At 38.7% G+C, this 13,482-nt stretch overlaps 1 protein-coding gene across 1 annotated transcript in view; it reads right to left on the bottom strand.

Annotated features, from left to right (window-relative positions):
- Positions 1-13,482, bottom strand: part of LOC135522973 (1-phosphatidylinositol 4,5-bisphosphate phosphodiesterase delta-1-like) — a 73,671-nt gene that overhangs the window by 11,325 nt on the left and 48,864 nt on the right. Inside the window, exons 7-8 of the mRNA XM_064949702.1 lie at positions 10,306-10,450; positions 9,722-9,874 (exon numbers count right to left, since the gene is read on the bottom strand). Of these exons, the coding sequence (XP_064805774.1) occupies positions 9,722-9,874; positions 10,306-10,450 (298 nt within the window). The remainder of the gene's footprint in view (positions 1-9,721; positions 9,875-10,305; positions 10,451-13,482) is intronic.

Below are 13,482 nucleotides of genomic sequence, written 5' to 3'. Positions count from 1 at the left end.
CAAACTAGGCCCATCTCCCGGCTTGCCGACAAAGTAAACAAGCTAATTCTTGGGATACAATTTGCATTGACCCGTTATTGTCGACAAGGAGCCCCACCGATCCATCACGACTGGTCTGCCGACATAATTGTCCAATGTGGTTTCAACAGGCTTTTCCGTTGCGATGTCACCGAAGACCCATCTGTCAACCCCGGCCCGCTAGCTTTCTGAACGCCGTGTCTCCCGCTCGCCTAGCGTAGTAGTGACTACCAAACGACTCCCTGACTCACCTATTGCTGCTCATTGGACCCTATGATCACACGGCTGCACAGCTGTTGCCTGCTGGACTGTTCACTAACACGGTACCTCATTTTGTTAATCTGTTGGCTCCAGCCTCAAACTCAGGATCTGTGTGTACCTAACTTGGGGTGGCAGGGTAGCCTAGTGGTTAGAGCATTGGACTAGAAACCGGAAGGTTGCAAGTTCAAACCCCCAAGCTGATAAGGTACAAATCTGTTGTTCTGCCCCTGAACAGGCAGTTAACCCACTGTTCCTAGGCCGTCATTGAAAATAAGAATTTGTTATTAACTGACTTGCCTAGTTAAATAAATAAAAAATAATTTAAAAAACTGACCCATTTACCCGTTGTTGTCTTAGCTCTACCAATCAATACCTTTGATTGCTTTATGCCTCTCTGTAATCTCAATATGCCTTGTCTACTGCTGTTTTGGTTAGTTGTTATTGTTTTATGTCACTGTAGAGTCCTGCTCAACATGCAAACATGCTCAACATTAGATAGCTCTTTTGTCCCACCCCCCACACATGTGGAGACCTTACCTGGCTTAACTGGTGCCTCCATAGATGCAACCTCTCTCATCGTCACTCAATGCTTAGGTTTACCTCCACTGATACCTCCACTGTACTCACATCCTACCATACCCTTGTCTCTAAATTATGCCCTGAATCTATTCTACCACGCCCAGAAATCTGCTCCTTTTATTCTCTGTTCCCAACGCACTAGACGACCAGTTCTTATAGTCTTAAGCCGTACTCTTATTCTACTCCTCCAACGTTCCTCTGGTGATGTAGAGGTTAACTCAGGCCCTGTAGCCCACAGTACTACTTCTATTCCCAAGGCACTCTCATTTGTTGGTTTCATGCATGTTAACATCAGATGCCTCCTCCCGAAGTTTGTTTTATTCACTGCATTAGCACACTCAGCCAACCCTGATGTCCTTGCCATGTCTGTATCCTGGCTTAGGAAGGCCACCAAAAATTCTGACTACAACTACAACATTTTATGTCCAGATAGAACTGCCAAAAGGGGCGGAGTTGCAATCTACTGCAGAGATAGCCTGCAGAGTTCTGTCATACCATCCAGGGCTGTGCCCAAGCAGTTCGAGTTTCTACTTTTAAAAATCCACCTTTCCAGAAACAAGTCTCTCACTGTTGCCGCTTGTTAGAGGCCCCCAGCTGTGCCACGGACACCACATGTGAATTGATTGCCCCCATCTATCTTCAGAGTAAACTGGAATATGCTTAACACCCCAGCCATCCTACGATCTAAGCTAGATGCCCTCATTCTCACACAAATGATCAAGGAACCTACCAGGTACAACCCATAATCTGTAAACATGGGCACCCTTATTGATATCATCCTGACCAACTTGCCCTCTAAATACACCTCTGCTGTCTTCAACTAGGATCTCAGCGGTCACTGCCTCATTGCTTGCGTGCATAATGGGTCTGCGGTCAAACCACCCCTCATCACTGTCAAACGTCCCCTAAAACACTTCAGCAAGCAGGCCTTTCCAATCGACCTGGCCCGGGTATCCTGGAAGGATATTGACCTCGTCAGTAGAGGATGCCTGCTGGTTCTTTAAAAGTGCAGGCCCCATTCGAATATTTGGAATGAAAAACAGATATAGCCCTTGGTTTCACTCCAGACTTGACTGGAGTAAAAGGGAAGCCAGGAACCAATATACTCAGTCAGTTAGGAAAGCAAAGTCTAGCTTTTTCAAACAGAAATGTGTATCCCGTAGCACTAATTCCCAAAAGTTTTTGGACACTGTAAAGACCATGGACTTATTTTGGACTTAATACTTATTTTCCACCATAATTTCATTAAAAATCCTACAATGTGATTTTCTGGATTTTTTTTCTTATATATATACACACACAGTGCCTTCGGAAAGTATTCAGACCCCTTGACTTTTTCAGCATTTTGACAAAGTGAAAATAGGTTTTTAGACGTTTTTGCAAATGTATTAAAAATAAAAAACTGATACCTTTTTTACATGAGTATTCAGACCCTTAAGCTCAGGTGCATCCTGTTTCCATTGATCATCCTTCATATGTTTCTGGAGTCCATCTGTGGTAAATTAAATTGATTGGACATGATTTGGAAAGGCTTCACACCTGTCTGTATAAGATCCCAGTTGACAGTGCATGTCAGAGCAAAAACCAAGCCATGAGGTTGAAGGAATGGTCCGTAGAGCGCCGAGACAGGATTGTATCGAGGCACAAATCTGGGGAAGGGTACCAAAAACTTTCTGCAGCATTGAAGGTCCCCAAGAACACAGTGGCCTCCATCATTCTTAAATGGAAGAAGTTTGGACCCACCATGACTCTTCCTAGAACTCACCAAACGGGGAAGAAGGGCCCAAGAACATAATGCTCACACTTTTTTGTTAACCAGGCAAGTCAGTTAAGATCAAATTCTTATTTTCAATGACAACCAAGGAACAGTGGGTTAACTGCCTGTTCAGGGGCAGAATGACAGATTTGTACCTTGTCAGCTCAGGGATTTGAGCTTGCAACATTTTGGTTACTAGTCCAACACTCTAACCACTAGGCTACCCTGCCGCCCCAAATGAGAAAGCAGATTCTCTGCTACTACTTTCACCACTTTTAGTCTTGAAATCTTTGGTTCTTTACTAAACTACTCACTCTGTTTCGCACAGGGCCTCACATGTGAATCCTTAAAGAGATGGACGAGGTCATGGTTTAAGAGGTGGCAAGTAGCCTAGTGGTTAGAGCGTTGGGTTAGTAACCAAAAGGTTGCTAGATCAAATCCCCAGGCTGACAAGGTAAAAATCTGTCCTGCTTCCCCTGAGCAAGGCAGTTAACCCACTGTTGGGTTGGCTGTCAATGTAAATATGAATGTGTTAAAAAAGAGGGTTTGAATGATGATCAATGGGTAGAGACAAAGAGGAACTCTCCAGTAGGTGTACCAAAACATTCAAGAGCCATTTTCTCAGAAGTGGGGTTACCAGTTCATCAACTTTCAAAGCAGATCTACATTCCCATTCTTCTTCAACTGCAGTGTATGATACATGATTTTCTAGCTCTAAGTCTCTACTTTTATCAAATGTAAAACCATTTCGGAGTTAATGCCTAACCTTAACCATTCAGAGTTAATGCCTAAGCTTAACCATTCAGAGTTAATGCCTAACCTTAACCATTCAGAGTTAATGGGAACTTAACCATTCAGAGTTCATGGGAACTTAACCATTCAGAGTTAATGAGAACTTAACCATTCAGAGTTAATGTCTAACCTTAACCATTCAGAGTTAATGCCTAACCTTAACCATTCAGAGTTAATGGGAACTTAACCATTCAGAGTTCATGGGAACTTAACCATTCAGAGTTAATGAGAACTTAACCATTCAGAGTTAATGTCTAACCTTAACCATTCAGAGTTAATGCCTAACCTTAACCATTCAGAGTTAATGAGAACTTAACCATTCAGAGTTAATAAGAACGTAACCATTCAGAATTAATGAGAACTAACCTTAACCATTTAGAGTTAATGCCTAACCTTAACCATTCAGAGTTAATGAGAACTTAACCATTCAGAGTTAATGCCTAACCTTAACCATTCAGAGTTAATGAGAACTTAACCATTCAGAGTTAATGCCTAACCTTAACCATTCAGAGTTAATGCCTAACCTTAACCATTCAGAGTTAATGAGAACTTAACCATTCAGAGTTAATGAGAACTAATCCTTAACCATTCAGAGTCAATGCCTAACCTTAACCATTCCGAGTTAATGAGAACTTAACCATTCAGAGTTAATGAGAACTAACCTTAACCATTCAGAGTTAATGAGAACTTAACCATTCAGAGTTAATGAGAACTAAACCTTAATCATTCAGAGTTAATGCCTAACCTTAACCATTCAGAGTTAATGCCTAACCTTAACCATTCCGAGTTAATGAGAACTTAACCATTCAGAGTTAATGAGAACTAAACCTTAATCATTCAGAGTTAATGCCTAACCTTAACCATTCCGAGTTAATGAGAACTTAACCATTCAGAGTTAATGCCTAACCTTAACCATTCAGAGTTAATGCCTAACCTTAACCATTCCGAGTTAATGAGAACTTAACCATTCAGAGTTAATGAGAACTAAACCTTAATCATTCAGAGTTAATGCCTAACCTTAACCATTCAGAGTTAATGTCTAACCTTAACCATTCAGAGTTAATGCCTAACCTTAACCATTCAGAGTTAATGAGAACTTAACCATTCAGAGTTAATAAGAACTTAACCATTCAGAGTTCATGGGAACTTAACCATTCAGAGTTAATGAGAACTTAACCATTCAGAGTTAATGTCTAACCTTAACCATTCAGAGTTAATGCCTAACCTTAACCATTCAGAGTTAATGAGAACTTAACCATTCAGAGTTAATAAGAACGTAACCATTCAGAATTAATGAGAACTAACCTTAACCATTTAGAGTTAATGCCTAACCTTAACCATTCAGAGTTAATGAGAACTTAACCATTCAGAGTTAATGCCTAACCTTAACCATTCAGAGTTAATGAGAACTTAACCATTCAGAGTTAATGCCTAACCTTAACCATTCAGAGTTAATGCCTAACCTTAACCATTCAGAGTTAATGAGAACTTAACCATTCAGAGTTAATGAGAACTAATCCTTAACCATTCAGAGTCAATGCCTAACCTTAACCATTCCGAGTTAATGAGAACTTAACCATTCAGAGTTAATGAGAACTAACCTTAACCATTCAGAGTTAATGAGAACTTAACCATTCAGAGTTAATGAGAACTAAACCTTAATCATTCAGAGTTAATGCCTAACCTTAACCATTCAGAGTTAATGCCTAACCTTAACCATTCCGAGTTAATGAGAACTTAACCATTCAGAGTTAATGAGAACTAAACCTTAATCATTCAGAGTTAATGCCTAACCTTAACCATTCCGAGTTAATGAGAACTTAACCATTCAGAGTTAATGCCTAACCTTAACCATTCAGAGTTAATGCCTAACCTTAACCATTCCGAGTTAATGAGAACTTAACCATTCAGAGTTAATGAGAACTAAACCTTAATCATTCAGAGTTAATGCCTAACCTTAACCATTCAGAGTTAATGAGAACTTAACCATTCAGAGTTAATGTCTAACCTTAACCATTCAGAGTTAATGTCTAACCTTAACCATTCAGAGTTAATGCCTAACCTTAACCATTCAGAGTTAATGAGAACTTAACCATTCAGAGTTAATAAGAACGTAACCATTCAGAATTAATGAGAACTAACCTTAACCATTTAGAGTTAATGCCTAACCTTAACCATTCAGAGTTAATGAGAACTTAACCATTCAGAGTTAATGCCTAACCTTAACCATTCAGAGTTAATGAGAACTTAACCATTCAGAGTTAATGCCTAACCTTAACCATTCAGAGTTAATGCCTAACCTTAACCATTCAGAGTTAATGAGAACTTAACCATTCAGAGTTAATGAGAACTAATCCTTAACCATTCAGAGTCAATGCCTAACCTTAACCATTCCGAGTTAATGAGAACTTAACCATTCAGAGTTAATGAGAACTAACCTTAACCATTCAGAGTTAATGAGAACTTAACCATTCAGAGTTAATGAGAACTAAACCTTAATCATTCAGAGTTAATGCCTAACCTTAACCATTCAGAGTTAATGCCTAACCTTAACCATTCCGAGTTAATGAGAACTTAACCATTCAGAGTTAATGAGAACTAAACCTTAATCATTCAGAGTTAATGCCTAACCTTAACCATTCCGAGTTAATGAGAACTTAACCATTCAGAGTTAATGCCTAACCTTAACCATTCAGAGTTAATGCCTAACCTTAACCATTCCGAGTTAATGAGAACTTAACCATTCAGAGTTAATGAGAACTAAACCTTAATCATTCAGAGTTAATGCCTAACCTTAACCATTCAGAGTTAATGAGAACTTAACCATTCAGAGTTAATGTCTAACCTTAACCATTCAGAGTTAATGCCTAACCTTAACCATTCAGAGTTAATGAGAACTTAACCATTCAGAGTTAATAAGAACGTAACCATTCAGAATTAATGAGAACTAACCTTAACCATTCAGAGTTAATGCCTAACCTTAACCATTCAGAGTTAATGCCTAACCTTAACCATTCAGAGTTAATGAGAACTTAACCATTCAGAGTTAATGAGAACTAATCCTTAACCATTCAGAGTCAATGCCTAACCTTAACCATTCCGAGTTAATGAGAACTTAACCATTCAGAGTTAATGAGAACTAACCTTAACCATTCAGAGTTAATGAGAACTTAACCATTCAGAGTTAATGAGAACTAAACCTTAATCATTCAGAGTTAATGCCTAACCTTAACCATTCCGAGTTAATGAGAACTTAACCATTCAGAGTTAATGAGAACTAAACCTTAATCATTCAGAGTTAATGCCTAACCTTAACCATTCCGAGTTAATGAGAACTTAACCATTCAGAGTTAATGCCTAACCTTAACCATTCAGAGTTAATGCCTAACCTTAACCATTCAGAGTTAATGAGAACTTAACCATTCAGAGTTAATGAGAACTAAACCTTAATCATTCAGAGTTAATGCCTAACCTTAACCATTCAGAGTTAATGAGAACTTAACCATTCAGAGTTAATGTCTAACCTTAACCATTCAGAGTTAATGCCTAACCTTAACCATTCAGAGTTAATGAGAACTTAACCATTCAGAGTTAATAAGAACGTAACCATTCAGAATTAATGAGAACTAACCTTAACCATTCAGATTTAATGCCTAACCTTAACCATTCAGAGTTAATGAGAACTTAACCATTCAGAGTTAATGCCTAACCTTAACCATTCAGAGTTAATGAGAACTTAACCATTCAGAGTTAATGCCTAACCTTAACCATTCAGAGTTAATGCCTAACCTTAACCATTCAGAGTTAATGAGAACTTAACCATTCAGAGTTAATGAGAACTAATCCTTAGCCATTCAGAGTCAATGCCTAACCTTAACCATTCCGAGTTAATGAGAACTTAACCATTCAGAGTTAATGAGAACTAACCTTAACCATTCAGAGTTAATGAGAACTAAACCTTAATCATTCAGAGTTAATGCCTAACCTTAACCATTCCGAGTTAATGAGAACTTAACCATTCAGAGTTAATGAGAACTAAACCTTAATCATTCAGAGTTAATGCCTAACCTTAACCATTCCGAGTTAATGAGAACTTAACCATTCAGAGTTAATGCCTAACCTTAACCATTCAGAGTTAATGCCTAACCTTAACCATTCCGAGTTAATGAGAACTTAACCATTCAGAGTTAATGAGAACTAACTTTAACCATTCAGAGTTAATGCCTAACCTTAACCATTCAGAGTTAATGCCTAACCTTAACCATTCAGAGTTAATGCCTAACCTTAACCATTCAGAGTTAATGAGAACTTAACCTTGGAACAATACAGAGAAGTAACACTTTGAGATGATGACTTTGAGATTCTGACTTGACACTGTGAGAGCTTGTTGAAACATCAGCACCACAGATAACTTCTATGAGTCTGTGAACGATCTGAGAGACATGGCCAGAAGAAACGTCAAAATGGACATCCCAACTAAGATCTGGCTCAGAATTCTCCAATCAGTTAATGAACCCATTGCCCTTTATGGTTGTGAGGTCTGGGGTCCACTCACCAACTAAGAATTCACAAAATGGGACTAACACCCAATTGAGACTCTGCATGAGAGTACAAAATGAAGAGTACAAAGCAAAACCCCAAATAATGCATGCAGAGCAGAATTAGGACTATACACACAAATGATCAAAATCCATCATAGGACTTGATGGTCTTTGTGACTGCACTTGAAAAAACTTTCAAAGTTCTTGACATTTTCCGCATTGACTGACCTTCATGTCTTAAAGTAATGATCGACTGTCATTTTTTTCTTTGCTTATTTGAGCTGTTCTTGTCATAATATGGACTTTGTCTTTTAACAAATAGCCCTATATTCTGTAAACCACCTCTACCTTGTCACAACACAACTGATTGGCTCAAATGCATTAAGAAGGAAAAGACATTCCACAAGTGAACTTTTAACAAGGCATAACTTTTAATTGAAATGCATTCCAGGTAACTACCTCATGAAGCTGGTTGAGAGAATGCCAAAAGTGTATAAAGCTGTCATCAAGGCAAAGGGTGGCTACTTTTTAGAATCTAAAATCTAAAATATATTTTGATTTGTTTAACACTTTTTTGGTTACTACATGATTCTATTTGTGCTATTTCATAGATTTGATGTCTTCACTATTATTCCACAATGTAAAGAAGACAGACAGGCTCTAACAGACAGCTACTGTTAGCCTCATAGACAGACAGGCTCTAACAGACAGATACTGTTAGCCCTATAGACAGACTCTAACAGACAGCTACTGTTAGCCTCATAGACAGACAGGCTCTAACAGACAGATACTGTTAGCCCTATAGACAGGCTCTAACAGACAGATACTGTTAGCCCTTTAGACAAGCTCTAACAGACAGATACTGTTAGCCTCATAGACAGACAGGCTCTAAAAGACAGATACTGTTAGCCCTATAGACAGGCTCTAACAGACAGATACTGTTAGCCTCATAGACAGACAGGCTCTAACAGACAGATACTGTTAGCCCTATAGACAGGCTCTAACAGACAGATACTGTTAGCCCTATAGACAGACTCTAACAGACAGATACTGTTAGCCCTATAGACAGGCTCTAACAGAGAGATACTGTTAGCCCTATAGACAGGCTCTAACAGACAGATACTGTTAGCCTCATAGACAGACATGCTCTAAAAGACAGATACTGTTAGCCCTATAGACAGACTCTAACAGACAGATACTGTTAGCCCTATAGACAGGCTCTAACAGACAGATACTGTTAGCCTCATAGACAGACAGGCTCTAAAAGACAGATACTGTTAGCCCTATAGACAGGCTCTAACAGACAGATAATGTTAGCCTCATAGACAGACAGGCTCTAAAAGACAGATACTGTTAGCCCTATAGACAGGCTCTAACAGACAGATACTGTTAGCCCTATAGACAGGCTCTAACAGACAGATACTGTTAGCCTCATAGACAGACAGGCTCTAACATACAGATACTGTTAGTATCATAGACAGACAGGCTCTAACAGACAGATACTGTTAGCCTCATAGGCAGGCTCTAACAGACAGATACTGTTAGTAGGGAAATGAAATTCCTTCTGGTAACACCCCAATCATATCCTAACCAGTCAGATAAGGTGTTATTGTTCTTCCTTCACACACTCAGTACTGACTTAGACTTTCATCTGTCTAGCATCCACAACTTGTTCAGGCTTGCCTCTTAGCGTTCATTTTTAAAATACCAGGTATGTGGTTACGAAGCTCCAGGCTTTTTGGGTGGGTGGATGGATTATCTGTTAGTCTCTGACCTGGGGTGAGGGGAAGGCAGTGGGCATTTGGTCCTCCAGGGGGGAGGTGAGCAGGGCGCTGCCCAGGATGGAGATCATGTGCTTGGCCATCAGTTTCTGCTGATCCAGTGTACAGTGGTTCTCCAGGGACAGGATCACTGGGTACTCTGATGTCTGGGGGAGGAGAACAACATAACATTAGCAGTCATGTCCATCTCTACTGGTCATCACAGGGTTGGTTTGACTTCATGGTGAAACTTCACCTTGAAGGTGTTCTCCAGGGGTTAAAGGGACACTTCGGGATTTTAGCAGAGTCAGATTAACAATCTGTGTCCAATAGAAGGAAGTTATAGCTAGTTTCACGTGTCAGTGCTAACTAGAGTTAGCGCAATGACTGGAAGTCTATGGGTATCTGTTATTATGCTAGCAGATACCCATAGACATCAAGTCATTGTACTAACGCTATTTAGCAATTGTGCTAGAGCTAGTTAGCAACTTCCTTCATTTTGAACACAGAGACATAAAAATGGTCATCAAAATGGTCAAGGTTACACTGACATTGAGGGTGTACTCTATGATGGGTTAGGGTAAGGTGTTATGGTTACCTTGAAGGCATACTCCTTGATGGCCTTGATGACATCTTTAAACAGGACCTTGGAGGTGAGAGTGTGGCCATGGTAGATGACTGGCTCCCCATGGGCCCCGTCCCAACAGTCTAACTCCACACAGCGACAACTCTTCATCAGGGCCCTAAAGACCACAACACAAACATAGAGTACTACTAGTATCTCTAGTACTGTATCTAGTACTATATCTATTATATCTACTACTGTATCTAGTACTATATCTGTTATATCCACTACTGCATCTAGTACTACATCTAGTACTGTATCTAGTACAATATCTATTATATCTAGAACTGTATCTAAAACTACATCTACTATATCTACTACTGTATCTAGTACAATATCTATTATGTCTACTACTGTATCTAGTACTATATCTATTAATTCTGGTACTGTATCTAGTACTACATCTACTATGTCTACTACTGTATCTAGTACAATATCTATTATATCTAGATCTGTATCTAGTACCTTTCTATTATGTCTAGTAATATATCTAGTACCACATCTAATATATCTAATACTGTATCTTGTACAATATCCATTATATCTAGTACTGTATGGAGTACTATATCTAGTATATATGGTACTGCATCTAGTACTATATCTACTATATCTAGTACTGTATCTAGTACAATATATATTATATCTAGTACTGTATCTCGTACTATATCTACTATATCTGGTACTGTATCTTGGACAATATCTACTATATCTAGTACTAGTTCTATTATATATATTACTATATATATATATAACTATATTGTCACGCCTTGGTCTTAGTATTTTGTGTTTTAGTTAATTAGTTGGTCAGGCCAGGGTGTGACATGGGTTTATGTTATTGTGTTGTCGTATTGGGGTTTTTGTAGGCATTGGGATTGTGGTTGATTAGGGGTGTGTTTAGTTTAGGTTTGGCTGCCTGAGGCGGTTCTCAATCAGAGTCAGGTGATTCTTGTTGTCTCTGATGGGGAACCGTATTTAGGTAGCCTGGGTTTCACTGTGTATTTCATGGGTGATTGTTCCTGTCTCTGTGTCGTTTCACCAGATAGGCTGTATTAGGTTTCACGTTCCGTTTTGTTGTTTTGTATTTGTCTCAGTTATTTCATGTACCGCGATTCATTTCATTAAAGACATGAGTAACCACCACGCTGCATTTCGGTCCGACTTTCTTTCGACAAACGAAGAACGCCGTTACAATATCTACTGTATCTAGTACTGTGTCTGTATCTAGTACACTATCTACTATTAAGAGTACCGTATCTGTATATAGTACAATATCTGCTATATATAGTATTGTATCTGTATCTAGTACTATATCTACTGTATCTATTACCGTATCTGTATTGAGTACTATATCCACTGTATCTAGTACTATATCTGTATCTAGTACTATATCTACTATATCTAGTACTGTGTCTGTATCTAGTACACTATCTACTATTAAGAGTACCGTATCTGTATATAGTACAATATCTGCTATATATAGTATTGTATCTGTATCTAGTACTATATCCACTGTATCTAGTACTATATCTGTATCTAGTACTATATCTCTATATAGCACAATATCACCTATATCTAGTACTGTATCTATCTACTATATCTAGTACTATATCTGCATCTAGTACTATATCTACTTTATCTCGTACTATATCTATATCGAGTACTATATCTACTATATCTAGTACTATATCTCTATATAGCACAATATCTACTATATCTAGTACTGTATCTATCTACTATATCTACTATAACTAGTATAACTAGTACTATATGTATCTAGTACTACATCTACCTTATCTAGTACTGTATCTCTATCTAGTACAATATCTACTATATCTAGTAAATCAAATCAAATCACATTTTATTTGTCACATACACATGGTGAGCAGATGTTAATGTGAGTGTAGCGAAATGCTTGTGCTTCTAGTTCCGACAGTGCAGTAATATCCAACAAGTAATCTAACAATTCCCCAACAACTACCTAATAGACACAAATCAAAGGGGTGAATGAGAATATGTACATGTAAGTATACGGATGAGCAATGACTGAGCGGCATAGGCAAGGTGCAATAGATGGTATAAAATACAGTATATACATGTGATATGAGTAATGTAAGATATGTAAACATTATTAAAGTGGCAGTATTTAGAATGCGTTGTATAAAGTGACTAGTGATCAATTTATTAAAGTGGCCAGTGATTGGGTCTCAATGTAGGCAGCAGCCTCTCTGAGTTAGTGATTGCTGTTAAGCAGTCTGATGGCCTTGAGATAGAAGCTGTATTTCAGTCACTCGGTCTCAGCATTGATGCACCTGGACTGACCTCGCCGCAGTTGATGTCCTTGATGATATTTTTGACCTTCCTGTGACATCGGGTACTGTCGGTGTCATGGAGGGCAGGTAGTTTGCCCCCAGTGATGTATTGTGCAGACTGCACCACCCTGGAGAGCCTTGCGGTTGAGGGCAGTGCATGGCCACACAGTCGTGGGTGAACAGGGAGTACAGGAGGGGGCTGAGCACTCACCCTTGTGGGGCCCCAGTGTTGAGGGTCAGCGAAGTGGAGATGTTGTTTCCTACCTTCACCACCTGGGAGCGGCCCGTCGGAAAGTCCAGGACCCAATTGCACAGGACGGGGTTGAGACCCAGGGCCTCAAGCTTGAAGATGAGATATTCAACAGATTTTTATCTTGTCCGCTCGGGGACTCGATCCAGCAACCTTTTGGTTACTGTCCAAACGCTCTAATCACTAGGCTACCTGCCGCCCCAATAAACTCTATTATATCTGTATCTAGTACTATTTCTACTATATCTAGTACTACTATATCTAGTACTGTATCTGTATGTGATTTTCTGGATTTTTGTTTTAGATTCCGTCTCTCACAGTTGAAGTGTAAACATTACAGACCTCTACATGCTTTGTAAGTAGGAAAACCTACAAAATCGTCAGAGTATCAAATACTTGTTCTCCCCACTGTATGTCATATGTATGTAATATAAAATAAAATAAATGTTAGTTGTCACATACGCCGAATACAACAGGTATTACAGTGAAATACTTACAAGCCCTTAACCAACAATGCAGTTTTAAGAAAAATACCTACAAAAATTAGAAATAAAAGTAACAAATAATTAAAGAGCAGCAGTAAAATAACAA

This window comes from Oncorhynchus masou, chromosome 30 (assembly GCF_036934945.1).
Source record: "Oncorhynchus masou masou isolate Uvic2021 chromosome 30, UVic_Omas_1.1, whole genome shotgun sequence".
NCBI classification, from domain to species: domain Eukaryota; kingdom Metazoa; phylum Chordata; class Actinopteri; order Salmoniformes; family Salmonidae; genus Oncorhynchus; species Oncorhynchus masou.
The sequence above is the reverse complement of the archived record's forward strand: the minus strand, read 5'-3'. Positions and strand labels throughout refer to the sequence as shown.